Genomic DNA, 27,954 nt, shown 5'->3' on the forward strand with positions numbered 1-27,954 from the left:
CTACCCATAAGTTTAATTTTAATAAGTGATTTAAGGTTGCTAACTCATATCTTTAAGTCATCCAAAATACCACGTGGTACCATTCTCTTTGGATTTCTTGTTTAGTGTGCATGTATGAAATATATATTTTCAAAACCTAAGGAAATTGCAAGACAAAAAATACATCAAGGAGGACATAATTTTGGGACATATCAGTTAAAGACCCTTACAGGAATGTTGTAATTAACTTTAAATGTACCTTAACTTTCAATTGCCTGGATTAATAAGGGTTAGATATGGCATCACTACAACATTCCTGAAATTAAAGTTTAATTAATGTTAAGGTTACACAAACAAAAATCCAAACATGTTAACATTTGGAACTACACAGTTAAGGCAACCAACCAACCAATCTTTACTCTGGCCTATAGAGACTTCCTGCAATAATCATGCAATTATGATTAAGACATTTTAGCATTTGTGGCCCCAGATTAGATTAAACTATTTTTAAAGACATTCAGGACTCGCCCTACCCTTTCCTGCCTTCCTGGAGTTGCTATAGGGAAGAATAAAGGTGGTTTGGGTGCCTCAGATGTCCATTTCCATATGTTAAAAGAAATCCAAACATGTTTAAGTGTAACCTTAACTCTTAATTGCCTGGGTATGTAATGCTTGGTATTGGGGATAATCACAATTGTTCTGTAATGTGTTTTATCCTTAAGTTACACATGCCTATGCTCACCCTTAAATTCATCCTAATACATTGTATTGTATCCTCAATTCCTTTAACTACAATAAAAAAGATGTGAAGAAAGATTACACATACATTTGAAATGACAGACTCAATGGAATTGCTTTCTGCATTACTGATGCATTAATACAATCCATAGTATTGTAAATCTTGATTTTGTAGCGAGATCAGAGTAGATGATCATGTTGATCAGCATAGTATGTGTTGTTCTGATTTATATTTACAGCATTTGTCCTCTACTGCTGTAAGTGGCCTGAAGGTATGACAAAAGCTGCGTAGCTGCTCATTTTATTGTATGTTTTTTTCCAACCAAAATACAACCTTAGAATGGCACATGGAACACAATTTTTGTTAACAAGTTACAACTGTGAGCACTATTACAGCCCTATTCTTTCACCTTACATTTCTCCATTCAGTTTGGTGATAAAACAAAAAAACAGTATTAATGCAGCACACCTACCTTATGCCTAAAATAAGACTAGCTTCTCGTCTACTCATTTTCTGTTCAAATCCTCCTTTATAGTATGATGAAAAACTCTATGGGGGGAGTGGAAGGGGGAGGAGGGAAGAGAGAGGAAAATAATTAGTTCCACGTACACAGGTACCACTGAAAATCTGACCTCTTAAAAGTTACAGTTTGTGTTTTTACAGTGTCCCACTGATAATGAAAGACATTATTTGTTGCAGCCATTGATTTGTAGGGTTGAGAGTCTCCCTGCCCTTTGGCAGGGCAACCCTAATTGTCTAAATGCTGGGTAGAATGAAATTGCACATGAGCACCGTCCTGGGCTTCATGTGCACATAAATTCATGCCGACTTAACTTCCCCTGCCATTTGGGATTATTTGCGGTTTTTTTCCCAGATCAGAAACTGAGATTTTAACCACTGTTTAAAACAACGGAAAGAGAAAACTTGTTTTGGAGAGTGAGGTGTGGTGAATTTTTTAAAAGCAAAAACTGTAGCTGTCCAGGGAAGGGAGTGAGGATAAAACTGATGCCTATCAACCGTAAGTGTGTTAAAATAAATTATTGAAATACCATAGCGTAACTAAAGATATCAGTGTTTTTTTTGTTTTTTTTTTTTTTTTTTTTTTTTAAAATAAAAAGAATTAGGGACTAGTCCAGCATCGCACAGCCACAGCCCTCTAAGTCAAACAAGCCCCAGAGACAACAGATGTAGTTTCAAGACAGCCTGACTATTGGGAGCTGGAGCCCAGAAGTCAGTTAAGAAGAGGGAAGTTTTGTTAACTGCCAAATTTATCAACAAGTAAGCTTTACAAAAAGTAAGTTTCACCCTTTTATCATCAAAGTGAAGTCTGAAATGACTTCAGACAAAATGAAACACATTTTCAGTTAGCTACTAAATATACCTAGTAATTATCAATAATAAAATTTGTCTTATATTTATACAGTACTTCATCCCAAATGAACTTACAAACACTCATTTAAATTACATGCACTTATAAGGCACCTATTATGGTATCTAAGCAAACTTCATAGTTAAGATTAGGAGCAGATAGTCTCCCAAACCATACTGCTTACACAAGAGGGATGCTTCACCTATTACCGAAAAGCAGCCACCTCTGAGCTAATACACCGCAACATTACGGCTTTAGAAAGGCAGAGAATTTGGTATCAAATAAAACTTCAGAGAGCACACAGGGCCTGTTAGTGCCCACTGAAGTCAATGGAAATCCTCCCAATCACTTCAACAGCCATTGGATCAGACCAGTGATTCTCAACTCATGGGCCGCTTGCAGCCCAGTCCCAGCTGTGTGCTAAAAAAAATTCAAAGTTTGCTGGTCCCAGCAGAGGGCGGGACCTGCTGAGGGGTAGACAGCACCATGGAGCCCTGCTGGAGCGCTAATGCCATCAAGGAAGGCAAAGCAGCCCTCTATGGCAGGGGAGCAGCTCTGGTGGCAGCCTGATACTTCTTCCTTCCCCGGGACAAATGGTAGGGTTGCCAGGTGCCCAGTTACCACGTGCGGGAGAAGGCACTGGGCCATCAACCCATGCCAGCCATAGGCGTAGTTTAGGGGGGCACAGCCCCCACCACCTCTCGCAGAAATAGGGGGTGCTGAGCAGGACTACTCAGCGTGTCGGAGTGGGCGGTGAGAGACATAGGTTCTGTCCTTCCCACGCTGTGCCAGCTCACTCTGCGCCTCTCCTTGGTGCAGGCTGGCAGCTCTGGGATGCTGCCTCCTGCGTCCTAGTGCCTGTCATTGTCCTCTTCTGCGTGTGCCGGGTCCTGTTTCTGTACAATAGTGAGTGCCTATGTGGGGTCAGGGCAAGGTAGTGGGGAAGGAAGAAGGATGGGATAGGGCAGGAGGGAGTGGGACAGGGGTAGGGGACAGTATGGAGAGGAAGGGAGAGGGGATGGGGCAGGGCAGGGGACAGTGGGGAGAGGAAAGAGGATGGGGCAGGAAGAGGAAGGGGATAGGGGAAGAGAAAGGGATAGGCCATGGAAGAATGGGACAGTGGGGAGAGGAAGGGAGAGGGGATGGGGCGGGGGAAAAGAAAGGGATGGGGGAAGGGGACAATGGGGAGAGAAAGGTGGGTGGGGTGGGAAGTGGAAGGGGATACGAGGATCGGGCAGAGAGAAGAAAAGGGGATGACTGAGTGCCACTGCCAGTGGGAGAGCTGTCTCCTCACTTCTGGGCATCCGTGCGAAAGGCATCCATAGAAATGGGGGGATGGCAAGTGTCCCCACACTAGCCACAGCTGTGTGTCACCTCTGGGGGCAGATGACCATGCTCTAGGCTGCAGTGCACCCTGGACTGCCTGCAGCAGACAGTGCCCACCTGCCTGGCCCCTGCTGGCCATGTCCAGACCCAGAGCTCACAGCCAGAGCAGGAGGCTGCCCTGCAAGTCCTGTCTCTGGGGGGAGAGCTGGTGTGGGGTGGAAATTTGTCCCATTGTGGCTATAATCCCCCGTCTTGGTGGGTGGGATCAACCCTGCCCCTTACCGTCTGGGAGCAGGTGTCGAGGAAAATGTGCCCAATTGGGCAGCCACAGCAGGCAGGGTAGTATATATATTGCGTGGATGCAGCAGACATAACACAAAGAGCTGTATATGCAGCCCACAATGGTAAACAGGTTGAGAGCTACTGGATCAGATCGTGAGAGAGAGTAGAACATTACCGCCTAAAGAGAAACTTGGCAATGATACCTTACTACTTCTCCCCCCAGTTATTAAAGATGACAGGTAATGTTTTCCAAAGCACCTAAGTCTTTTTCGAAAAAGGGACTTAAGTGACTTATTTTCCAAAGCATCTAGGAGACTAAGTCCCATTTACAAAAGAGACTTTGGTACTTAGGTGCTTTTGAAAATGTTACGCGTCATCTCTAGCGTAGTTCTCTAATGTGACAATGGGATACTGATTCAGTGCTGATGGAGAAAAGTCTGCTATGTCCCGAATTATCTCCACCTTCTCCCACAGAACCCTACCCCTGCCTTTAATAGGCTCCATTTAAGGTACTGACCAGTGCTCATTAACTTGAGATCATAACCTAAGTCAGTGGTGGGCAACCTGCGGCCCATCAAAGTAATCCACCGGTGGACCGCAAGACTGTTTGTTTACATCGCATTCGCAGGCACGGCCGCCTGCAGCTCCCTGTGGCCGCGGTTCGCCGTTCACAGCCAATGGGAGCTGCGACTGGCCGTGCCTGCAGACAGTCGTTGTAAACAAACTGTCTCGTGGCCCACCAGTGGATTACCCCAATGGGCTGCGTGTGGCCTGCAGGCCGCAGGTTGCCCATCACTGGCCTGAGAAGTATGGCTACAAGACAAAATACAAACTCCTTTTTATAATTGTAAACATTCTTCTTATTCTTATTATTAGCGCCTAGGAGCCCTTGTCATGGACCAGGACCCCACTGCACAAAGTATTATACACAAAAGACAGTCCCTGCTTAGACTGCTTACTTTCAGGGAGCCCTGATCTTTATCATTTCCAAAAGGCATTAAACAATTGATTGCCCTGTTCTTTTGAGAGGAAGACACTCAGGCTGGCTTGGACCTTTAAAATCACAGCTAGGTCATGAAAGACAATGGTTTCCTTCTCAGGGGACGCTTACAGCACAAACAGCCCCTTTTTTAATGGAAGTCTCAGTCCTAAAGAGATGTGAAGCTTCCTTTTTAAAGCAAAAGAAATCAGACTAAAAAGCCATCTTTGTCTAGGTTAGAGGCATGGGCAAGCGAGGACAGAACATTCCTAAAAAAGGAGGTAGAAAGGCAGTTTTCTAGCTACCAAAGAACAGAGAGGTTTGATTATCCATCTCACTTACACGTGCTACTCGGACTAAAATAGTGAAGTGTTTTCATGAAGCAGTGCTACTTTTGATATTTCCCTGTTAGGAAAACTCCTCAAAGTGATAAGGGAAGGACATTTCAGGCACCTTACAATATTAAATTCAGCCTACCACATCTGCAATCCTTGCTGGGCTGGAAAGATCACACAAGTGAGCTCTCCACTTCCTGATACTTCTGATATTTTGGGCCCCATTTAATCTTCTAGGCATTTCTTCCTTACATGTTGTGCCCTATACAGCCCATGAGAGTTAATTCAGTTTCTTCCATGAACTCTATTAAAAGGTGAAAAGAAAATGGTAAATAGCTTTAGGCCCACTCTACAAGTGTATGGTTTCCCTCAACAATCTCCAAAAAAAGGCTGTCAGATAGGGAAGCCTAATTTATTTGGGCTGTGACATCTTTAAAGACCTTCCCCGGCTCGCATAACCTACCTTTCTGTTACAATTTCTGCACCAATAAGAGATATTCCAGTGTCCTTATGTTTTAGACTAATCACCACATCCCATCTGTAAAGAAGCTATGGTTTTTATAAAATGTGTATGTTTTTCAGTATTCCCCAAGTCACCACAATCTCTCACCGAAGAGACCATATATAACTCCACAAAATAAAATAAAAGAGCCACTATATATATTCTGCTAGTTATTAAGAATATTTAATGGGGAAAAAACTATGTTAATGCAGGTTTAAGGTTGCTTGATGGTATGCTGTCCCCTTGCAGTATCCTGAGAAAGAGTTGCCTGCACCACCTGCCCTCTACCCTCTACAAGCCATGTATCCATATACACATACTCACACTGGCTCTTGGCACTATAACATTCAGGAGGTTCCAGATCCTAGTGTAAACTCACTCATACAGCCAACTTCCCAGAAAGACTACCACATGTGTACAATTTAACAATCACTTCTCAGCCTTTTACAACTCCCTTACACTTACTCACAGGATACCATCTCAACCTACACTTTCACGTAACCATCATTAAAGCATTAGAATCCTCTCCTATTCCACCTCACTACTGACAATTGCCATTTAATAAAAGCCCTGTACCTTGCTACTGACATAACCTACACCATTCTACATAAAGTGATGCATCCTGGAGGTACACATGCAGATCTTCCCTTTCCTCACATGCTTCAGAGGGTGCAAAACACAGATCTCCACGTATCACAACCACAGCCAATTTATCTAACTCTTTTATTGAACTCATTTATACTTTTGGCCTTTACATCATTTCCTGGCAACAAGTTCCACAGGTTAACTTGCATTATGTGAAGAACTTCCTTATGTTTGTTTTAAGCCTGTTGCTATTAATTTCAGTGGGAGATCCCACAGTTGCATGTTATGTAGAATAGCACTTCTCTATTTACTTTTTCCACACCATTCATGATTTTATAGACTCTAATCTCCCCCCACACCCATCATCTCTTTTCCAAGATGAACAGTCCCACTCTTTTTAATCTCTCCTCATATGGAAGCTGTTCCATAAGCCTAATTATTTTCATTGCCCTTCTCTGTACCTTTTCCACTTCTAATATATCTTTTTTGAGATGAGGTTTCCAGAACTACAAGCAGTATTCAAGGTGTGGGCATACCATGGATTTACACAGGGGCATTATCATATTTTCTATCCCTTTCCTATTTTGTGCAAATGTGTTCAGAGTACTATCCACCATCTATGCAAGTGAAAAAGTGAACTTAAATTCACAATTTGGGTCTCCCAAAGACTTAGTGGCTGCCATGCACTACTTGGGTAAAGCTGACCAACAGAGATCAATCTGACCCATGTCACAGCAATAGATTGATCACTAGTTCTGTGCAAACCCCACTAGAAACCATTAGAAAAACAATGTTGTTGTTTCAGAGCTTATATATCTGGAACCCAGTTCAAACAACCCCAAGGGTGGGGGAGGTGTCACTAACCCTACTCTGCACGCCCACAAAGCATAGCAAATTTCAAGAAAATCCATACAAGCACAAAGATTTTAGAGCGCTTAGAAATGTCCTCCTCTAAACAGGAAGGATAGATGGACAATGGACGGAAAAGGCTCTTGTGCCCGTCCATCTGCAGCACAGGAGGCTCTGAAATGTGTGAAGTGGCCAATTCATCTCAATAAGGTGTTTTCAGCTGAAGGAGAACACCTCATGGAGATTAATACAACCTGAAACAATAGACACGTGAATTGCTCCATTCTTCTCAATAGATGTTATATCGCCCTCCTGAGTCTGGGAGAGCCTCTGATATGCATGAAGCATGCATGTTTTCAGCTCCCCATCCAAAGGGAGAATACTCCCCCAGATCCTGGCTCACATGGGGGCAGCAGTGGGGAGGAGGGGGTCCAACCCCCTGTAGGTGGGCACATACTCCACAGATCCTGGCTGGGGCAGCCAGAAGGGCTCAGACACTCCCAGAGGGGCAAGGCCCTAGACCCCAGCTCATATGAGGAGGGCAGAGAGGGAGGCTCAGGACCCCTTAAAGGGGAAAAAGCCCGCCATATCTGGGCACATACATGGGAAGGAAGAATCCCTGCCTCTACTCTCCTCCAGTCCCTCAACCCACTGTCCCCCTTCCCACTATCCCACTTCTCCTATCTTAATCCCCAAGCCTCCCTCCCCTACCATCCACTTCCCCTCATTGCAGCTCCAAACCCCTCTCCTCCCTTTCCTCCACTTCTCTTCCCCGTAATTACCCCATCCCTCTTAGGAAGAATTCACATCTCTAAATTTTCCCCAAAGGCTTTGGGAGGTGCAGGGTGGTTTGGGGGCAATGGCAAAACTGTGGCATGCACTGGGGTGGGGGAGCACAGGCAGAGCTGTGGAGTGCCACACTTCCCTCACTTGAGCACCCTACCTCTTCCCCTCCTCTACCACCCATCCCCACTCATGCCCCTTCCAATAACCCTGTTCTCTTCACTGCAGCCCCAACCCCTCTCATCATATTCCCCCACTCCTCCACCCTTCAGTGCACCTCCCCTCCCAGAAAGCATTCACATATCCAATTTTCTTTCCTTGAATTCTTTGATTACACCCCTCACCCCCCAAAATGAAATTACTACCCATGACTCATAAATTGTACCCAACCTCCAGCCACTCAGTCCAAAACTCCTTTTGTCTTTGGTCACTGCGTGGGGGGGGGGAGGGACAACAACAGGGGGAGAGAAATGAGGAACTTAACCTTAGTTACGTTAATGGATGGGTGAATTTACAACCATAAGGAGGTCTGTGATTCATCTAGTCACCAGTACTTTTCCGTAAAACAGAACAAGGCAGCAGAAGGAAACTATTTTTTGGCAGGGGCTGTAACTCAGGAACCCGTGGGTCAAATGACTCCAAGTTTGGATCACTAACACTACCCCAGCACCCTCACAAGGCACACCAAATTTCAGAGCAATCCAATTCACCATTCAGACTTCACAGCACTTACAAGAATTAAGCTTTAAAGCGGGCAAAATGGCAGGAATGGAAACCCACTAGCTGTTTTTCTGTATTGGCACATTCACAGTGTAAAAATGATTTAGGGGGTGCCATGCACTAGCTTGGGTAAATCTTGACAGCTTGAAACCATTTAGACCCACATCACATCATCAAAAGTTTGATCTCTAGCTCTGAGAAAACAAAACAAACATTCAGCATTTTTCAGGGCTTCTCTCTCTGAAATTCCATGCTCAAATGACTCAAAATTTGGCTCACTAACTCTACCATGCATCCTCCTGAAGTATGCCAAATTTCAAAGAAATCCAATTAAGCAAGTCAATTTTAGAGAACTTAGAAAGATCATCCTTTAAAAAGATGTCATGATATAACCTACTGTGGCACTCAGTTACCACTGTAATACTAGGTTTCAGAGTAGCAGCCGTGTTAGTCTGTATTCGCAAAAAGAAAAGGAGTATTTGTGGCACCTTAGAGACTAACAAATTTATTAGAGCATAAGCTTTCGTGAGCTACAGCTCACTTCATCGGATGCATTTGGTGGAAAAAGCAGAGGAGAGATTTATATACACACACACAGAGAACATGAAACAATGGGTTTATCATACACACTGTAAGGAGAGTGATCACTTAAGATAAGCCATCACCAGCAGCAGGGGGGGGGGAAGGAGGAAAACCTTTCATGGTGACAAGCAAGGTAGGCTAATTCCAGCAGTTAACAAGAATATCAGAGGAACAGTGGGGGGGGGAAGGGAGAAATACCATGGGGAAATAGTTTTACTTTGTGTAATGACTCATCCATTCCCAGTCTCTATTCAAGCCTAAGTTAATTGTATCCAGTTTGCAAATTAATTCCAATTCAGCAGTCTCTCGTTGGAGTCTGTTTTTGAAGCTTTTTTGTCGAAGTATAGCCACTCTTAGGTCTGTGATCGAGTGACCAGAGAGATTGAAGTGTTCTCCAATTGGTTTTTGAATGTTATAATTCTTGACGTCTGATTTGTGTCCATTCATTCTTTTACGTAGAGACTGTCCAGTTTGGCCAATGTACATGGCAGAGGGGCATTGCTGGCACATGATGGCATATATCACATTGGTAGATGCGCAGGTGAACGAGCCTCTGATATTGTGGCTGATGTGATTAGGCCCTATGATGGTATCCCCCGAATAGATGTGGACAGAGTTGGCAACGGGCTTTGTTGCAAGGATAGGTTCCTGGGTTAGTGGTTCTGTTGTGTGGTGTGTGGTTGCTGGTGAGTATTTGCTTCAGATTGGGGGGCTGTCTGTAAGCAAGGACTGGTCTATCTCCCAAGATCTGAGAGAGCGATGGCTCGTCCTTCAGGATAGGTTGTAGATCCTTGATGATGCGTTGGAGAGGTTTTAGTTGGGGGCTGAAGGTGATGGCTAGTGGCGTTCTGTTGTTTTCTTTGTTGGGCCTGTCCTGTAGTAGGTGACTTCTGGGTACTCTTCTGGCTCTGTCAGGACAGGCCCAACAAAGAAAACAACAGAACGCCACTAGCCATCACCTTCAGCCCCCAACTAAAACCTCTCCAACGCATCATCAAGGATCTACAACCTATCCTGAAGGACGAGCCATCGCTCTCTCAGATCTTGGGAGATAGACCAGTCCTTGCTTACAGACAGCCCCCCAATCTGAAGCAAATACTCACCAGCAACCACACACCACACAACAGAACCACTAACCCAGGAACCTATCCTGCTGGAATTAGCCTACCTTGCTTGTCACCATGAAAGGTTTTCCTCCTTCCCCCCCCCTGCTGCTGGTGATGGCTTATCTTAAGTGATCACTCTCCTTACAGTGTGTATGATAAACCCATTGTTTCATGTTCTCTGTGTGTGTGTATATAAATCTCTCCTCTGCTTTTTCCACCAAATGCATCCGATGAAGTGAGCTGTAGCTCACGAAAGCTTATGCTCTAATAAATTTGTTAGTCTCTAAGGTGCCACAAATACTCCTTTTCTTTTTGCGAATACAGACTAACACGGCTGCTACTCTGAAACCTGTGATTATGCAAGGCACTGAATTTAGCCGTATAGAGTGGAAATCTGTCAACTTCATGAAAAAACTCGCACAGATACAGACAGACATCATCTTCCTCTCCAAATGCAAACAGATGGACATCATACCGAAAGGACTGAACGTAAAAAATCCATTACAATCTACATACCACACAGACTATGCTGACAGCTTGTGCCACACACTCTCAAGGAAACTGCGGAACCACCTGATCAACATCCTCTACAGCAAACAGGGAAAGATTAAGAATGAGCTCTCAAAACTGGATACTCTCATAAAGAACCAACCTTCCACACAAACTTCCTCGTGGCTGGACTTTACAAAAACTAGACAAGCCATTTACAAAACACACTTTGATTCTCTACAAAAGAAAAAGGACACTAAGCTATCTAAACTACTACATGCCACAAGGGGCCACAACAATGGTTCCCGTAACCCACTCAGCAATATTGTTAATCTATCCAACTATACTCTTAGCCCAGCGGAAGAATCTGTCCTATCTCGGGGCCTCTCCTTTTGCCCCTCCACCCCCACGAACATGATACAGTTCTGTGGTGACCTAGAATCCTATTTTCGACGTCTCAGACTCAAGGAATATTTCCAACACACCTCTGACCAACATATTAACCCACAGAGACCTTCCTGCCAACACTACAAAAAGAAGGATTCTGGGTGGACTCCTCCTGAAGGTCGAAACAGCAGCCTGGATTTCTACATAGACTGCTTCCGCCGACGTGCACGAGCTGAAATTGTGGAAAAGCAGCATCGCTTACCCCATAACCTCAGCCATGCAGAACACAGTGCCATCCACAGCCTCAGAAACAACTCTGACATCATAATCAAAAAGGCTGACAAAGGAGGTGCTGTCGTCATCATGAATAGGTCGGAGTATGAACAAGAGGCTACTAGGCAGCTCTCCAACACCACTTTCTACAAGCCATTACCCTCTGATCCCACTGAGAGTTACCAAAAGAAACTACAGCATTTGCTCAAGAAACTCCCTGAAAAAGCACAAGAACAAATCCGCACAGACACACCCCTGGAGCCCCGACCTGGGGTATTCTATCTGCTACCCAAGATCCATAAACCTGGAAATCCTGGACGCCCCATCATCTCAGGCATTGGCACCCTGACAGCAGGATTGTCTGGCTATGTAGACTCCCTCCTCAGGCCCTTCGTTACCAGCACTCCCAGCTATCTTCGAGACACCACCGATTTCCTGAGGAAACTACAGTCCATTGGTGATCTTCCTAAAAACACCATCCTAGCCACTATGGATGTAGAAGCCCTCTACACCAACATTCCACACAAAGATGGACTACAAGCCGTCAGGAACAGTATCCCCGATACTGTCACGGCTAACCTGGTGGCAGAACTTTGTGACTTTGTCCTGACCCATAACTATTTCACATTTGGTGACAATGTATACCTTCAAATCAGCGGCACTGCGATGGGTACCCGCATGGCCCCACAGTATGCCAACATTTTTATGGCTGACTTAGAACAACGCTTCCTCAGCTCTCGTCCCCTAATGCCCCTACTCTACTTGCGCTACATTGATGACATCTTCATCATCTGGACCCATGGAAAAGAAGCTCTTGAGGAATTCCACCATGATTTCAACAATTTCCATCCCACCATCAACCTCAGCCTGGACCAGTCCACACAAGAGATCCACTTCCTGGACACTACGGTGCTAATAAGCGATGGTCACATAAACACCACCCTATATCGGAAACCTACTGACCGCTATTCCTACCTACATGCCTCTAGCTTTCATCCAGATCATACCACTCGATCCATTGTCTACAGCCAAGCGCTACGATATAACCGCATTTGCTCCAACCCCTCAGACAGAGACAAACACCTACAAGATCTCTATCATGCATTCCTACAACTACAATACCCACCTGCTGAAGTGAAGAAACAGATTGACAGAGCCAGAAGAGTACCCAGAAGTCACCTACTACAGGACAGGCCCAACAAAGAAAACAACAGAACGCCACTAGCCATCACCTTCAGCCCCCAACTAAAACCTCTCCAACGCATCATCAAGGATCTACAACCTATCCTGAAGGACGAGCCATCGCTCTCTCAGATCTTGGGAGACAGACCAGTCCTTGCTTACAGACAGCCCCCCAATCTGAAGCAAATACTCACCAGCAACCACACACCACACAACAGAACCACTAACCCAGGAACCTATCCTTGCAACAAAGCCCGTTGCCAACTCTGTCCACATATCTATTCGGGGGATACCATCATAGGGCCTAATCACATCAGCCACAATATCAGAGGCTCGTTCACCTGCGCATCTACCAATGTGATATAAGCCATCATGTGCCAGCAATGCCCCTCTGCCATGTACATTGGCCAAACTGGACAGTCTCTACGTAAAAGAATGAATGGACACAAATCAGACGTCAAGAATTATAACATTCAAAAACCAATTGGAGAACACTTCAATCTCTCTGGTCACTCGATCACAGACCTAAGAGTGGCTATACTTCGACAAAAAAGCTTCAAAAACAGACTCCAACGAGAGACTGCTGAATTGGAATTAATTTGCAAACTGGATACAATTAACTTAGGCTTGAATAGAGACTGGGAATGGATGAGTCATTACACAAAGTAAAACTATTTCCCCATGGTATTTCTCCCTCCCCCCCCCACTGTTCCTCTGATATTCTTGTTAACTGCTGGAATTAGCCTACCTTGCTTGTCACCATGAAAGGTTTTCCTCCTTCCCCCCCCCTGCTGCTGGTGATGGCTTATCTTAAGTGATCACTCTCCTTACAGTGTGTATGATAAACCCATTGTTTCATGTTCTCTGTGTGTGTGTATATAAATCTCTCCTCTGCTTTTTCCACCAAATGCATCCGATGAAGTGAGCTGTAGCTCACGAAAGCTTATGCTCTAATAAATTTGTTAGTCTCTAAGGTGCCACAAATACTCCTTTTCTTTTCACTGTAATACTGCATACGTTGCAAATCCCAAGATTAATTTCCTCTTCCCAAACTTTTCAACATCTTTACTTTACACATTGTGTTAGAACAGCTGACTTGAGTTATATGAGCCACAGAAGATGTGATCCCCCAATCTCATTCCTAGACTCTGACAGTCACATGATAGCCTGACTGAGCAGAATCCCAAACTCTGACTGGAAAGGAGAGAACTGCAAACTAATTATTGTAGTACTCCATGTTTGCTAAAGAGGAGATATATTCATTGTGGAATAGGGAATTTCCATGATTGTGCATACTGAGGGCCATGGACATTCATTTTGCCTTAGAATTAATATGGGTATAGCTCAGTCTTCATATGCCTCAACAATTCAACAAGGTAGTGCCATTGAAATACCTCTTTTTTATGTATGTCTTATTTTAAAAGTGACTGAAGTTATAATAATGGTAATATCTGCCTCAGTAATGCAAACCAATGACTAATTAATGTTTCACTCTTTTTGATGACAACAGGCTCATGTCACCACAGAATTAGCAGAACAGTGTAAGCAGCACTAGTGACATCAGTGGCAAATGACACTTTGAAAAGCTAAGTTAATTGGAAAATAAGTGTTTTTCTGGAAAAGCCGCATTACAGGAGACGGTAGGTGAGGTAAACACTTAACCCCACCCTCCACGCAAAAAAATTCCTCTAATCCTTTCACTGAAATAACATATTACAGTAGAAACTTGAAGGCTGAACTACGGTAGTATTTTCACTTATGTATATATACTTAACTACCGTAAGTTACAGTTAAATGGGAAGTAGTGATTCAAAGTAAATTTCAATACATTTCAGTTACTAATCTTAATTAAAAGATTACCAGAATTGTTGACTATACATGCTTTTTGCTTACATAAAAAATAGGTAAGAGACACAAGACACAGGCATTTTAAATGACCATTTAATAATCACTCAGCGTGGGTTCAGTTAGTGATCTGGAAGAAAATCAATATGTTGTTTACTCTCATCTCTGAATGTAATTAACTGAAAAAAGAAAAGGAGTACTTGTGGCACCTTAGAGACTAACAAATTTATTAGAGCATAAGCTTTCGTGAGCTACAGCTCACTTCATCGGATGCATTACATTAGCTGTAGCTCACGAAAGCTTATGCTCTAATAAATTTGTTAGTCTCTAAGGTGCCACAAGTACTCCTTTTCTTTTTGCAAATACAGACTAACACGGCTGCTACTCTGAAACCTGTAATTAACTGGGAATTGTTACAAACAAATAAAATTAGGATTAGGGTGAGGTCTCTGATTATACAGAGCCTGAGGTGAACCACAGGAAACTGCAGCCCATACCCACGGTTCCCAAAGTTTCCATGTGCTCTGCTAGTCTCTCCTATAACATTAACCATAGATAACTATGCAACTATTAAATGTATTCTCCAGCAGCATGAGCAGCAATAATTACTGCTGTGATAGCTACTAGTTCAGTAGTCAACACTGTCCAGAAAGCAATATGTTGCAGACAGAGGGGACTAGAAGGAACTATCTTATTATGTTCTCTAGTTTTGAATCCTTCACAAAAACCATACAGAGAGAGCACAAAGGAATTGGGGCAGCAGGGGCTTCTGCAGGATTCTATGGAAAGGGTACTCTATATGCTCTCTACTTCCATAGTTGGAAGATGGAAATATCAGTTTTGTTCGGCTTTGCCCACATCTTCTGAGTCACAGGCAGAAAATAATTACATTGATACATTCTGGGAAAACATATCCCAACACAGATACTCAAAAGGAAGAAGATACTTGTAAAACAGAAATGCCAGAAAATGTTGGTTGACTGTTAGACATTTTTTAATGCACATACTGGACCATAAATTTATAACACACTTTAGAGAAAAACAAAGCTATTGTTCCTGCCCTGGCAAAATTAATCAAATTAAGACCACAGACGAAATAATGGCAAACAAGGAAGAGAACAGAAGGATGAAGGTTATAACAAACAAACACTTAACCTGTGAGAGATGATGAGTATGATGCTTGAAATTTTTAAGTTTTCAAATAGAGGAGGACAAGTCAGAAGAAAGAAACTGCACTGACTGGAGATCATCTTGCAAAGCTAGCCAAAAGAAAGATTTAAAGAAAGAATCTGAAGGGAGGGAAAAAAACAAACACACACCTGTTACTCACCTTCTTGTAACTGTTGTTCACATCCATTCCAATCAGGTGTGCGTGCGCCACGTGCATAGCTGTCAAAAATTTTTTCCCCAGCAGCTCCCGTCGGATTGGCTGCGGAGCGGTGCCTTCATGGTGCTCAATATATGATCCTGCTGACCCGGCCTCTCCCCAGTTCCTTCTTGCTGGCTATTCCGACAGAGGGGTAGGAGGGTGGGTATTGGAATGGACGTGAACAACATATCTCAAAGAACAACAGTTACAAGAAGGTGAGTAACCATTTTTTCTTCTTCAAGTGCTTGTTCATGTCGATTCCAATCGGGTGACTTCCAAGCTCCATCCCAGAGGTGGGGTCAGAGTTAAGGAATCGCAGATTAGAGCGTCGCTCTGCTGAAAGCTGCATCATCTGTAGTGTTCTGTGTGATAGCACAGTCAGAGGTAAACGTATGCACCAAGGACCAAGCAGCTCTCCTGCAGATTTCTTGTATCGGGACCTGGGCTAGGAATGCAGCTGATGAAGCCTGTGCCCTTGTGGAGTCAGCCTTAAGGCAGGGCTGGGACCTTGGCCAGCTCATAATGTGTGCAGATACAAGCTGGGATTCAGGAAGATAATTTTTGAGAGGAGACCGGGAGTCCTTTCATGTGGTCTGCCACCGCCACGAACAGCTGATTTGACCTCCTGAACGGCTTTGTGTGCTCGATGTAGAATGTTAACACCTGCCGAACATCCAATGAGTACAGCCTTTGCTCTTGGGTACTGTTTTGGGGCTTGGGATTGAAAACAGGTAGAAACATGTCTTGGCTAGTATGGAATTGTGACACTGCCTTAAGGACAAAAGCCAGGTGAAGTCTGAGTTGCACCATGTCCTTCTGGAAGACCAGGTAGGGTGGATCAGAAGCAAGGGCCTTTAACTCTGACACCCTCCTGGCTGATGTGATGGTGACCAGGAAGGCTACCTTCTATGACAGGTAGAGAAGGGAGCAAGATGCCAAGTGGTTCGAATGGGGGTTCCATTAATCTGGAAGGACCACGTTAAGGTCCCATGCCAGAAGAGGCTGTCTAACCCGAGAATATAGCCGTTCCAGGCCCTTAAGGAAACGCCCTATCATAGGATTAGCAAATATGGAGCGTCCAGACATGCCCGGATGGAAGGCCGAGATAGCAGCAACCTCGATGGATGACACTGCCAGGCCTTGTTGGTTGAGGTGCAGAAGGACTCCAGGATGAGTGGTATAGACGCCTGGAGTGGAGGAGTGTGATGTTGGGCACACCAGCAAGTGAACCTGTCATAAATATAAAGGGAAGGGTCCCCACATCTGTATCCCAGCGTTCCTTTTCAAATCTGTGCTTCTGGTTCAAAAAAATCTCAAATTGATTTCAAGTTAATCCCACCACTGCCACCATGTCAAGGTTCCTTCCCGACTCTAAAGCTAGGGTACAGATGTGGGGACCTGCACGAAAACCTCCTAAGCTTACTTTTACTAGCTTAGGTTAAAACTTCCCCAAGGTACAAACTATTTTACCCTTTGCCCTTGGACTTTCGCTGCCACCACCAAACGTCTAACACCGGTTACTGGGAAAGAGTTTGTTTGGAAACGTCTTTCCCCCCAAAATCCTCCCAAATCTTACCCCCTTTTTTGGGGGGGAAGGTTTGATTAAAAATCCTCACCAATGTGCATAGGTGACCACAGACCCAAACCCTTGCATCTTAAGAACAATGAAAAAAGCATTCAGTTTCTTAAAAGAAGAATTTTAATAGAAGAAAAAGTAAAAAGAATCACCTCTGTAAAATCAGGATGATAAATACCTTACAGGGCAATTAGATTCAAAACAGAGAATCCCTCGAGGCAAAACCTTAGGTTACAAAAAGACACAAAACAGAAATATCCATTCCATTCAGCACAGCTTATTTTCTCAGCCATTTAAAGAAATCAGAATCTAACGCATATCTAGCTAGATTACTTACTAAGTTCTAAGACTTCATTCCTGTTCTGTCCCCGGCAAAAAGCATCACACAGATAGACCCAGACCCTTTGTTTCTCCACCCTCCAGCTTTGAAAGTATCTTGTCTCCTCATTGGTCACTGTGGTCAGGTGCCAGAGAGGTTATCCTAGCTTCTTAACCCTTTACAGGTGCAAGGGTTTTTCCTCTGGCCAGGAGGGATTTTAAAGGTGTTTATTCTTCCCTTTATATTTATGACAGAACCACTTCCACTTGGCTAGATAAGTGGATGATTTTCTGCTAATGGATGGTTCACCTGGTGGATGGTTTTCTGATGCCAAGCAGGACCTTTATTACTGGTTTTGAGCAAAGCTCATTGGGTTTAGCCATGAAGCTTCCAAGCCGTGAGATGGCGGGCCTGAAGGTCCAGGTGGTGAAGGCGACCGTGATCCTGCGTGATCTGATCGAGGTAGAATGGTAACACGATAGGAGTGTCCACTGACAGCTCCAGAAGTGTGGTGTAGCAATGTTGACGGAGCCATGCTAGGGCCAGCAGAATTACTATAGCACTGTCTCTGCGGATTTTCAACAGTACTCTGGGCATGAGTGAGAATGGTGGAAAGGCATATATGAGACGGTCTCCCCAGGGAAGAAAGGATGCATCCGAGATCAAATCCAGGCTGTGATTCTGAAAGGAACAAAACACTGGGCACCTCCTATTGCTCCTAGTAGCAAACAGATCGATTTGGGGAAACCCCCACCTTTGGAAGATGGAATATATGACATCTGGACGCATGGCCCACTCATGATTGTCCGCTAGTTTGGAGGTGGTCTGCTAGTTTGTTCTGCACACCTGAGAGATTGCTTCCAGGTGAACGGAGTGGGCTTTCTATGCAGAACTCCCATAGCTGAGGGCTTCCCAACATGGGGGGGGGGGAACAGCGGGCTCCACCTTGCATGTTGATGTAAAACACGACCAAGGTATTGCCTGTCATTACGGCCACACGCTGGAATTGGAGCTGGGATAGCAAAGTTTGGCGTGCTAGCTGGACTGTTCTGAGCTCTCCGATATTGATATTCAGGGAGAGCACGTCCTGCGAGCATAATCCTTGTGTCTGGAGCTCTCCCAGATGCGCCCCCTAACCCAGTACTGATGTGTCCATTACTAGGGACGAGAAGGGCTGAGGGCTGTTGAACGGGACTCCCTTACACACTGTGAAAGGATCAAGCCACCATTGGAGGGACCCAAGTACTTGGTCTGGCACCATGACCACAGATTCCAGGCTGTCAAGCCCTAGGCGGTATAAAGATGCGAGTCATGCTTGAAGTAGTCTGAGTCTTCAGTCTGGCATGCCAGACCACATAAGTGCAGGCTGCCATGTGGCCGAGGAAACTCAGGCATCTCCTTGCAGTAGTGGTTGGGTACCTCCTGAGGTTTTGGATAATGTCTGTCATGGTCTGAAATTGGGTCTCTAGCAGGACTGCCCTTGCCTGCACCAAGTACAGCATTGCACCGATTAATTCTATTCTTTGAGTCAGTGACAAAGTTGACTTGTTCATGTTGACGAGTCCCAGCCTCTCAAAAGTAGCTCTGACTAGTCGGACTAGAGACTCCACCTGCTCCCTGGTATGCATCCTGAGTAGCCAGTCCTTGAGGTAGGAATAGACCTGCACCTGCCTCCTGCGGAGGAATGTTGCTACAACCGACATACACTTGGTGAACACTCAGGGGGCTATCAACAGACTGAAGGGGAGGACTGTGAATTGAGAGTGTTTGTAGCTGGCTACAAACCACAGAAATCACCTGTGCACTGGCAGAACAGCTACGTCAGAATTTGTGTCTTTCATGTCAAGGGCGGCATACCAGTCTCCCAGATCCAGGGAAGGGATGATAGTGCTGAGGAAGACCATGTGGAACTTCAACTTCACCATGAACCTGTTGAGCCCTCGCAAGTCTAGAATGGATCTGAGACCCCCCCCTTTTGCCTTGGAGATTAGGAAATAGCAGGAGTAGAATCCTTTGCCCTTTAGCTTCTGAGAAATCTCCTCCACTGCCCCTATGGGAAGAAGCGATTGTACCTCCTGGATAAGGAGTTGCTCATGAGAAGGGTCCCTGAAGAGGGACAGGAATGAGACGGGAGGAGCAGCAGAACTGGAGAGAATATCCCACTTCTATCGTGCGAAGTATCCAGCGGTACGATGTTATTTGGGACCATGCAGGATATAAGTGGGACAGACGATTCTGAAAGCAGGGTCGAGGATCTGGTATACAGTCTAGAACATCCTCCCCAGGTGCATCTTCAAAAGGCCTACTTGGAGGCCAAGGGGGTGCATGCTTGGCACTGTGATGACGAGGGCAGAGACGGCTTATGCCTGCCGTTCCTACCTTGCCGTCTAGAAAAGTCTTGCCTAGGGTGAGGTTGGTAAGGATATTGAGGGGATTTGAGGCTTAAAGTGTTTTCGTATGCATCCCCAGCAACTTCATCATCGCCCTCGAATCCTTTAGGCTGTGTAGCTTGGGGTCTGTTTGCTCCACGAATAATCCTGTCCCTTTAAAGGGCAGGTCCTGCAAGGTCTGTCGGACCTAGAGGAGGTAGGCCCAAAACTTGAAGCCATGAGGTCCTCCTCATGGCTATGCCAGAGGATAAGGCATGCGCTGCCAAGTGAGGCCTATAAAGAGGTCCATGCCACTGTCTTGCCCTCCTCCACAATGGCCCCAAACTCATCCCTGGACTCTGATGGTATTAGCTCCTTAAATTTGAGCATGGAGCTCCATGAGTTCAAATTATATCTGCTCAGGACTACCAACTGATTAACAATCCTGAGCTGTAGGCCCCCCATGCAGTAGACCTTTCTACCAAAAAGGTCAAGTTTTTTAGAATTCTTGGACTTAGGTGTGGGTCCCTGCTGCCTTTGCCTTTCACGTTCATTAACCACAGACACTACCAGGGAGCAGGGCTGAGGGCGGGAGTATAGATATTTGTAACGCTTGGAGGGAACAAAGTATTTGTGTGCTACTCCCTTGGCCACCAGGGGGATGGAGGCCGGGATCTAGAGGGCCATGGCGGTGCTGATCAGAGCTGGCTAGGTTAGTGGTGCTGCCAGGAAAGGGAGCAGTGCCAAGTCTTCCATCTGTACCGAGAGGATCGGGGACGCGATGATGATTAGCGCTGGGAGTGGGACCTCCGACAATCCAAGGACCAGTGCCGCAAGCGAGAGCAGCACCCCCTTTCCAGTGCCAGGGATCAGTGACCTGGCAACACGGGCAGGCACATCATTATTGGCTTGCCATGTGACGGTAGCAGCCTTGGCAGTGCCTGGGGCTTGTTGTGGACAGTGTACGGATTCTGATGTCAGCCCTATCCTTTGCACATTCACTTACGCACATGCAGCACATCCTAAATTCCAGTCCCTGAACAGTAAGAATTTTATAATGGTACCCACAAAAGTTAGATTCCACAATTTTGTTTTTTTCTCTTAAGCTCCATGACTTACCCACCTTTGCTCCCCATCCACATTGGTATAGAAGTGCCATTATGGCACTGTGTGTGAAAAATCTGTCATCTGCTGTTTCCTTGTGTGTTTATTTAAATTCTACAGCCTACTGCTCTGCTTGGGAGGGTGAAGAGACCTTGTTGCCCTTGATCTCACCACAAAGAGGATGTAGTGCTGACTAAGATTTGCTTTTACTTGAATATCCAATATGCTTTGCGCTGAATATTAAATGTCAACATGCCCCCTGCAGAGAGGGCATTCCAGACTGTGAAAAATACGGAAGTGTCCATATCCTGAGGCCTCTGAAGGGATCCATTGAAACAAACAAATATCCCCCTTAGTGTGACTTTGCTTCCATAGAGAGGAATGGGAGAAACCTTTGTTAGCCCACATTCCAGGAGAGGACAGTCACCAAAGCCAAGATTAGATATTAAGGAGAGTGCACAGCAAAGATTCCACTGACGCACATACCAGAATGAAGGAGAAGATACCAAAAACAGGCAATCTGGGTAAAAATTCAGGCAGCTGTTAGCTGGAGCACACTGGATAAAAGCACAACTGATGTGTCGGAGAGAAGACAGGTTTCAATTCTTTTTCATATTACCATGACAAACCTCCCCAGCAATTTGTTTACATTTTTATAAGCCATGTCTGAAAGAAAAGTGACTAGAGATTTTTATTTTTCCACCATTTAAAGTGATATCTTAGGTCACGGGAAGTCATTTCGATCCTTCTAGAAGTTTGCCATAGCTAAAGGGGCCATGATTACATTCCTTATACATTCTCTTGCAAACAATTTTGATACTAGGAAAGTCATATTCGGAAACTAAACTCATACACTAGAATCTCACCAGCAACTTTTGAGAAAAATTCATCTTAAAGCATTTAAAACTACACCGAACAAAGCACTGGAGCATGTAGCATTGAGAATAATCTTGCAATAGAAAACCTAACTAGATATCCTAAAATGTTTCTCTTCAATTTTAAATCATGTTTGTGATTTTAAATATAATTTTAAATTGTTTATGGTAAAATAATCTCAACTTACAGAGGTTGAAATCTTCTTTGCTGTTTCTGTGAATACTTGTTCCAGTGGTTTCCAGACCTGGAAAGCATAGCGACCTGAAAAACAATTAAATAAAAATAATAATAAAAAAAAATCAAACTTCACTTAAAAAAGAAACCTTTACAGAGGTTTACCTGTGCAAACACTTATTTTGCAAGTATAATACCGTGTAGGATTTTTGGTCTAAAAATCAAAGCCATCTCCATTTTTAATCTCTTCATGTCATTTGTTTGCTGGCAAGCACTGTTGCACTTTACTGCTTTTCAAGATGTTCCCCAAGCAGTCAGTTTTGTAGTCAAGCCCAAAACAGTTCTCTGATGAGTTTGCAATCAGTTGCATTTTTCAATCTTTATATTAAGAAGAGGGGAAAAGTTTGGTAATAAGTTTGGAAAAGAAAGTAATAAATTGCAAGATTCACAATGTTTGTTCTCAAGGCCAACATATTCCAATATGTTTGGATAGGATAAACTGAGATATGTGTCTTGTAAATTGTTGGAAATATTGCAATTAGCAATTATAGCTGGCATTTGTAATGTAATTCACCAAAATAAGTACAGCTCAAAGTTGTTTCCAAATCTACTTCTTACAGTGTTCATACAACTTTGCACCAATATCACACAAAGTGAGTAATTCTTTGCATTCTTATTTATTTAGTGAAAAACTGAGTCTTTTTGGATCCAGCACCATTAGAGACCCAATTTAGCCATGACCCTCTCTAAATACAAAACAGACTGGATGGAGCTCTATTTAGCAGTTAGTAAATTCTACTCCATTTTGGAAAAGAATTGAGTAGGTCTACCAAGTTTAGTATCAGAAATTGGATCAAAGCCATGGTAGGAATAATCATTTTTTTGTTTGGTTGGGTTGTTTTTTGTTTTTTGCTTACTATATACTAGAAAATTTAGTCACCATTATGCCATTTTAATTATTTTTTAAAATAAGATAATGCTTTAGCCAGATAGCATTTTGTTTTCATTCTTAATGATCAAGATGTCTACATAGGTTATTTCAATCATGAAAGCGTGTACTTAGGTTTACAAAGAAATCAAGTTAATATCGTGTGATTTGATTACCTGAAGTGAACAGAAATCAATTTGTAGATTTCAAGGCCAGAAGGAACCCCTGATCCTCCCATGTAACATGGGCCATAGAATATCAACCTGTAATTCCTGAATGAAACCCAATAATTTAAGGTTGAACGAGAATCTATCTTTCAAATTAATATCGCATCTTGATTTAAAGATTTAGAGAGATGGAGAATCTACCACTTCCCTTGGTAAATTGTCCCCTTAATTCCCTGTAAACTGCACCGCTGAGCAGCTGCCTCTTAAGCCTCGCGCAGGGGCTCAGGGCTGCAGCAGGGAGAGATGCGTCTTCCCCCAACGCTGACCTGCCCCGCCGGGGAGAGGAGCCCTCTCCCTGCCGGCTCCAGTGCAGACCTGCTCCGGACTTGCAGCAGCCGGGGGAGAGGAGCCCCTCCCCCAGCCCAGCCCCGCCCCACCGGAGCTGCCGCAACCAGGGAGAGATGCCTCTCCCCCAGCCCCAAGCGGCTGCAGTGAAAGAGTGCTGGGGGGAGTCCTCTCTCCCTACTGCAGCCCTGGGACAGCCTGTACCCAAACCCCACATTCCTGGTCCCACCCCAAAGCCCGCACCCCAACCCTCTTCCCTAGCCCCACCCCCAGAGCCTTCACCCCTAGCCGAAGCCCTCACCCCCTGCACCCAATCCTCTACCCCAGTCCTGAGCCCTTTCCCACACCCCAAACTCCTCATCCCCTGCCCCACCCCAGAGCTCACACCCCACAGCCCTGAGCCCCCTCCCGCATTCCAAACACCTCAGTCCCACCCCCACCACATTAATTTCGTTATGTGTCACACATCACCTCCATATTGGTGCACATAATAAAATTCATTCCACACATGGACATAAAAAATTAGAACTGGTTGTTCCTATGGTTAATTACCTTCACTGCTAAAACTTGCTAGACAAATTCAAACTGGGAAAAAGGCGCATCAACTCTCTGCCACTGCATCTTTTTATGCCTTTGTAAACTAGATTAAAGAGTACTCTATTATCCCATATCTTCCTTCTGCGTAGGTACTTGTAGACTGTGATGAAGTCACCTCTTATCATCTTTGATCGCTAAACACATTCAACTTCATTAGGTCAGGTTTTCCAGACATCAAACCATTCTCGTAGCTCTTTTCGGAACCTTTCCAATTTTTCTACATTCCTTTTCAGGGGTGGACACTAAGGCTGGACACAATATTCCAGTAATGGTCTCACCAGTGGCAAATGGAACCTCCCTACTCCAACTTCTTACGCTCCTGCTTATATCTCACATTAGCCCTTTTGGGCACAGCATCACACTGGGACCGCATGTTCAGATGGCTGTTCAGTTACCTGCAAATGCAACAGCTGCAACACCCAGGCCAAGTGCCATCATAGTTCTGGCCTATAACAGAAAAACTGAGTCAGTATAAAATTTGAAGTTCTGATTTTAAATAAATTGACATTCTATTGCAACAGTGAGCATTTCTGAAGTCTGAATGTGCATACCATATGGTCCACTTCTGTAAACCTTTAGCGAATCTTCCCCAATAAGGTTTAATATTTTATTATTTTCTTATAAAAAAAATTACAACCTTTTCTCCATGTATTTTAACTTTGGAATGTACCAATACTTTCAGTGTGTAAAAAAGTAATAAATCCTTGGATACGTTTTAACGCATGAAATTAGAAACTCAGACATCACTGGAAAATTAAATAGCTTTCCTTGTTCCATGACATTACTTAACCTCTGACAAAACTTCATGTTTAGTTTGAAACTGACTCTTACTAGTGTTTCACAATTATGTGATTTGCTAAAACATTTTCACAGGAGATCATATAAAATGGCATGCAAAACTATTCTGCTAGGGTTACTTGAAATAATTCATACAGTAAAACTCCAGTTTAATTTAAAAGAACACAGATAACAGAAACCTCCATAATATTAACTAGAAAATCCAGGTGGTTGGATTGGGATTATGAATGGAATAAAGTTTGCATTAGGGCTTTGCACAGGAATCTCATCATGACAGAATTTCTGGGATTAGAAAAGGGAGTTTTAACTCAGGCACAGTCCCTAGACTTACACAGTAATAACTGGGAGAACTCCCAGCCTTTGGTACTCCTTCCCCAATGCAATCAGCATGAGCTATAGCTGAGGTCACAGGGGTAAAATAGGGTCTACAGGGATAAGTCTACACTGCAGCTGGGAGCCTCCTAACCTGAATAAACATGTTATCTGTGCTTCAGATAGCAGATTCAAAATAGCACCATGAATGTTGTAGCATGGGAGATGGCGTGACCTAGCTTCTCAAGTACAAGGCTGGTCCAACCACCTTGGGTCTGTCCTTTGGTGGCTAGCCCATGCCATCACATCCACACTGCTCATTTTAGCATGCTAGCTTGAACAGAGCTACTCAGTGTTAGTCTATCCAGCCTGGGAGATCTACAATGCAGCTGGGAGTATAATACTGCCTTAGGGCCTTCTAGGTCCTCTGTCCCTCAGACTCAGACAGGCCTCATCAAGAGAAAAAGTTCTGGAACCTCTTGTTTTCTGACTACCTCCACATTGGGCACAGCAGCTGAGAGGAAGCTAGTGGGGGTGTATTTCTGAAATTCTGATGTTCTTCCCCAAAGCAGCCACCTTTGTTTTCCTGCTTCAAAGGGCCCTTGACTTGTCCTCCTGGCTCCTATTCCTCCAAGCAAGCATCAGCCTGCAGTCTTTGTTTTGTTTCATACCTTGAGATTCCATTCCTTGTGACACCCCAGGCAAGTCATTAGAAATCTGAAACTTTTGGAGCCAGATAGAATTTTTTTTTCCCCTGTTGAAAAGTCAGAATTGCTGGGACGGGGAAAAAAGGAAAACCACAGAAACTGCTATACCAAATCAGTGGTCCATCTATTACGGTATCCTGTCTTTGGCAATGGCCAGTAATGGATGCGTCAGAGAAAGCTGTATTAAACTTCATAGTAGAGAAATATTCAATAACTGCCAACAAGGGAGACTTCTTCCTAACGCCTGTCAATTAGTCATTGGACTCTGCTTGAAGCATGGGGTTTATATCCATCCTAAAAGAGGTTTTCTTCCTGTTTTATTTAGTTTTTCTGTAACTGTCAACATTATCATTATCAATATAAATATCTCAACCTACTTTGAATGTAACTAGGTTCTTGGTCTCAATGTTAGCATAAAGTTTCGCATGTTAATTGTGTAAAAAAAAAGTTTATATCAGTTTTACAGTTGTTGCCATTTAGTGTCATGAAATTTCCCATTGCTTCTGCACTATGGAGAAGGATAAACAGGAGCACCCAATTTACCTTCATCATACCATTTATTATTTTTATATTCCTCTTATTTATCTCCTCTCTAAATTTAATAGCCACAATCTTTTCAACCTTGCGTCACAAGGAAGTCTTGTCAGGCCTTTAATCGTTTGATGCCTATTTTTGAACCTCTTCTATTTTTGCTCTCTCTTTTGAGATAGGCGACCAGAACTTGACACAGTATTTCAGGGGAAGGCATCATATTGATACATAATTGCATTATACTATTTTCATTATACTTTGTTTGTTTAGTTTTGGTGTTTACTAAGTAAAGACTTCCATTGACGTGTCCAAGTAACAGCTACATCTTTTTTCTAAGTTAAGAGCCCAGCAATGTGTAAGAGTAGTTCTCTCTATTCCATCCAATGTTTATTATCCTGTATTTGTCAAAATGAAATTTCACCTGCCACTGCACTGGACACTGGCCTAACTTTGTTAGGTCCTTCTGAAATTCCTCAGTTTTATTTATTCTTGAATAAGCAAAGTATTTTTTCATCTGTAAAACTGCCACTTTACAGTTCATTTTTCCAGATAACTGATAAAACACCACCAGTCCTTATGTGGAATGTTACAATTGATGCAATTTTTCAGAAAGTTGTGAACAGAGGTTCAGAAGTATCCATGTTAACTGAATCTTGAAAAAAAATCTGAAAACAGCTCATGGTGTAAATTTTTAGTTTGCTGAATAAAAATGGGTACAGATTTCTTAAATAATTTAGTAAATAAAAATTAGAGTGTCATTCAGTTGAACTGGTTTAGGCACACTATGGAAGTATATTATTGAAATCTTCCATACACTAATCAAGGACTCAACTGTTATTTCAGTATTTTTAGTTCTAAACTGAAGTTTCTATTGTAGAGAAATCCACTAAAAATCTAAATTGATAATCTCTATGCTTCCACATGACCCAAGATTAATCTAAATCAATATATAAAAATGCTGTGTCATTAAATGACAGATCATGAGGTCCAGTAGAATGAACAGTAACTCAAAGTACCACTAATGATTCAATGAGAGCCCTGGAGTAGATCGTTTAGCCCTCCGTTTGTGTCCCCATCTGTACCCACTTACCTCAGCTGGATATTTTAAAGAATAATCAGTTTGTACACTGCTTTGAAACTGTAACATGCTCAGTATTACTGATGTCAAAAGCACAAATCTTGAATTAAACTCAGATTTTTTGTTGATGTTAAAAGGCAATTTACTAGCACTCTTGAGGGTACAAAGAGATTTGTGTTATATGAGACTAGTATCACCAAACTATTTCTTCCTCTCATTGTTTGAAAATAAGTTATACATGCAGCATAGTAGAAACTGAATAAAGGGTCATTAACTTTCAACAGTGTGCTTACTTACAATTTACATTTTGGAGAGTGTACTGTTGAGGAATTTGTAAAATATAGGCTTTAGATGTAGCTACATTTAAAGTATTCCCTTAACAGCCAAGAAAC

At 43.6% G+C, this 27,954-nt stretch overlaps 1 protein-coding gene across 1 annotated transcript in view; it reads right to left on the minus strand.

Moving 5' to 3' along the window:
- The window catches only part of DNAJC15 (DnaJ heat shock protein family (Hsp40) member C15), a 54,778-nt gene that overhangs the window by 21,007 nt on the left and 5,817 nt on the right, over window positions 1-27,954 (minus strand). The window contains exons 2-4 of the mRNA XM_038372633.2: window positions 24,532-24,583; window positions 22,113-22,186; window positions 1,191-1,267 (exon numbers count right to left, since the gene is read on the minus strand). Of these exons, the coding sequence (XP_038228561.1) occupies window positions 1,191-1,267; window positions 22,113-22,186; window positions 24,532-24,583 (203 nt within the window). The remainder of the gene's footprint in view (window positions 1-1,190; window positions 1,268-22,112; window positions 22,187-24,531; window positions 24,584-27,954) is intronic.

This window comes from Dermochelys coriacea, chromosome 1 (genome assembly GCF_009764565.3).
Source record: "Dermochelys coriacea isolate rDerCor1 chromosome 1, rDerCor1.pri.v4, whole genome shotgun sequence".
NCBI lineage: Eukaryota > Metazoa > Chordata > Testudines > Dermochelyidae > Dermochelys > Dermochelys coriacea.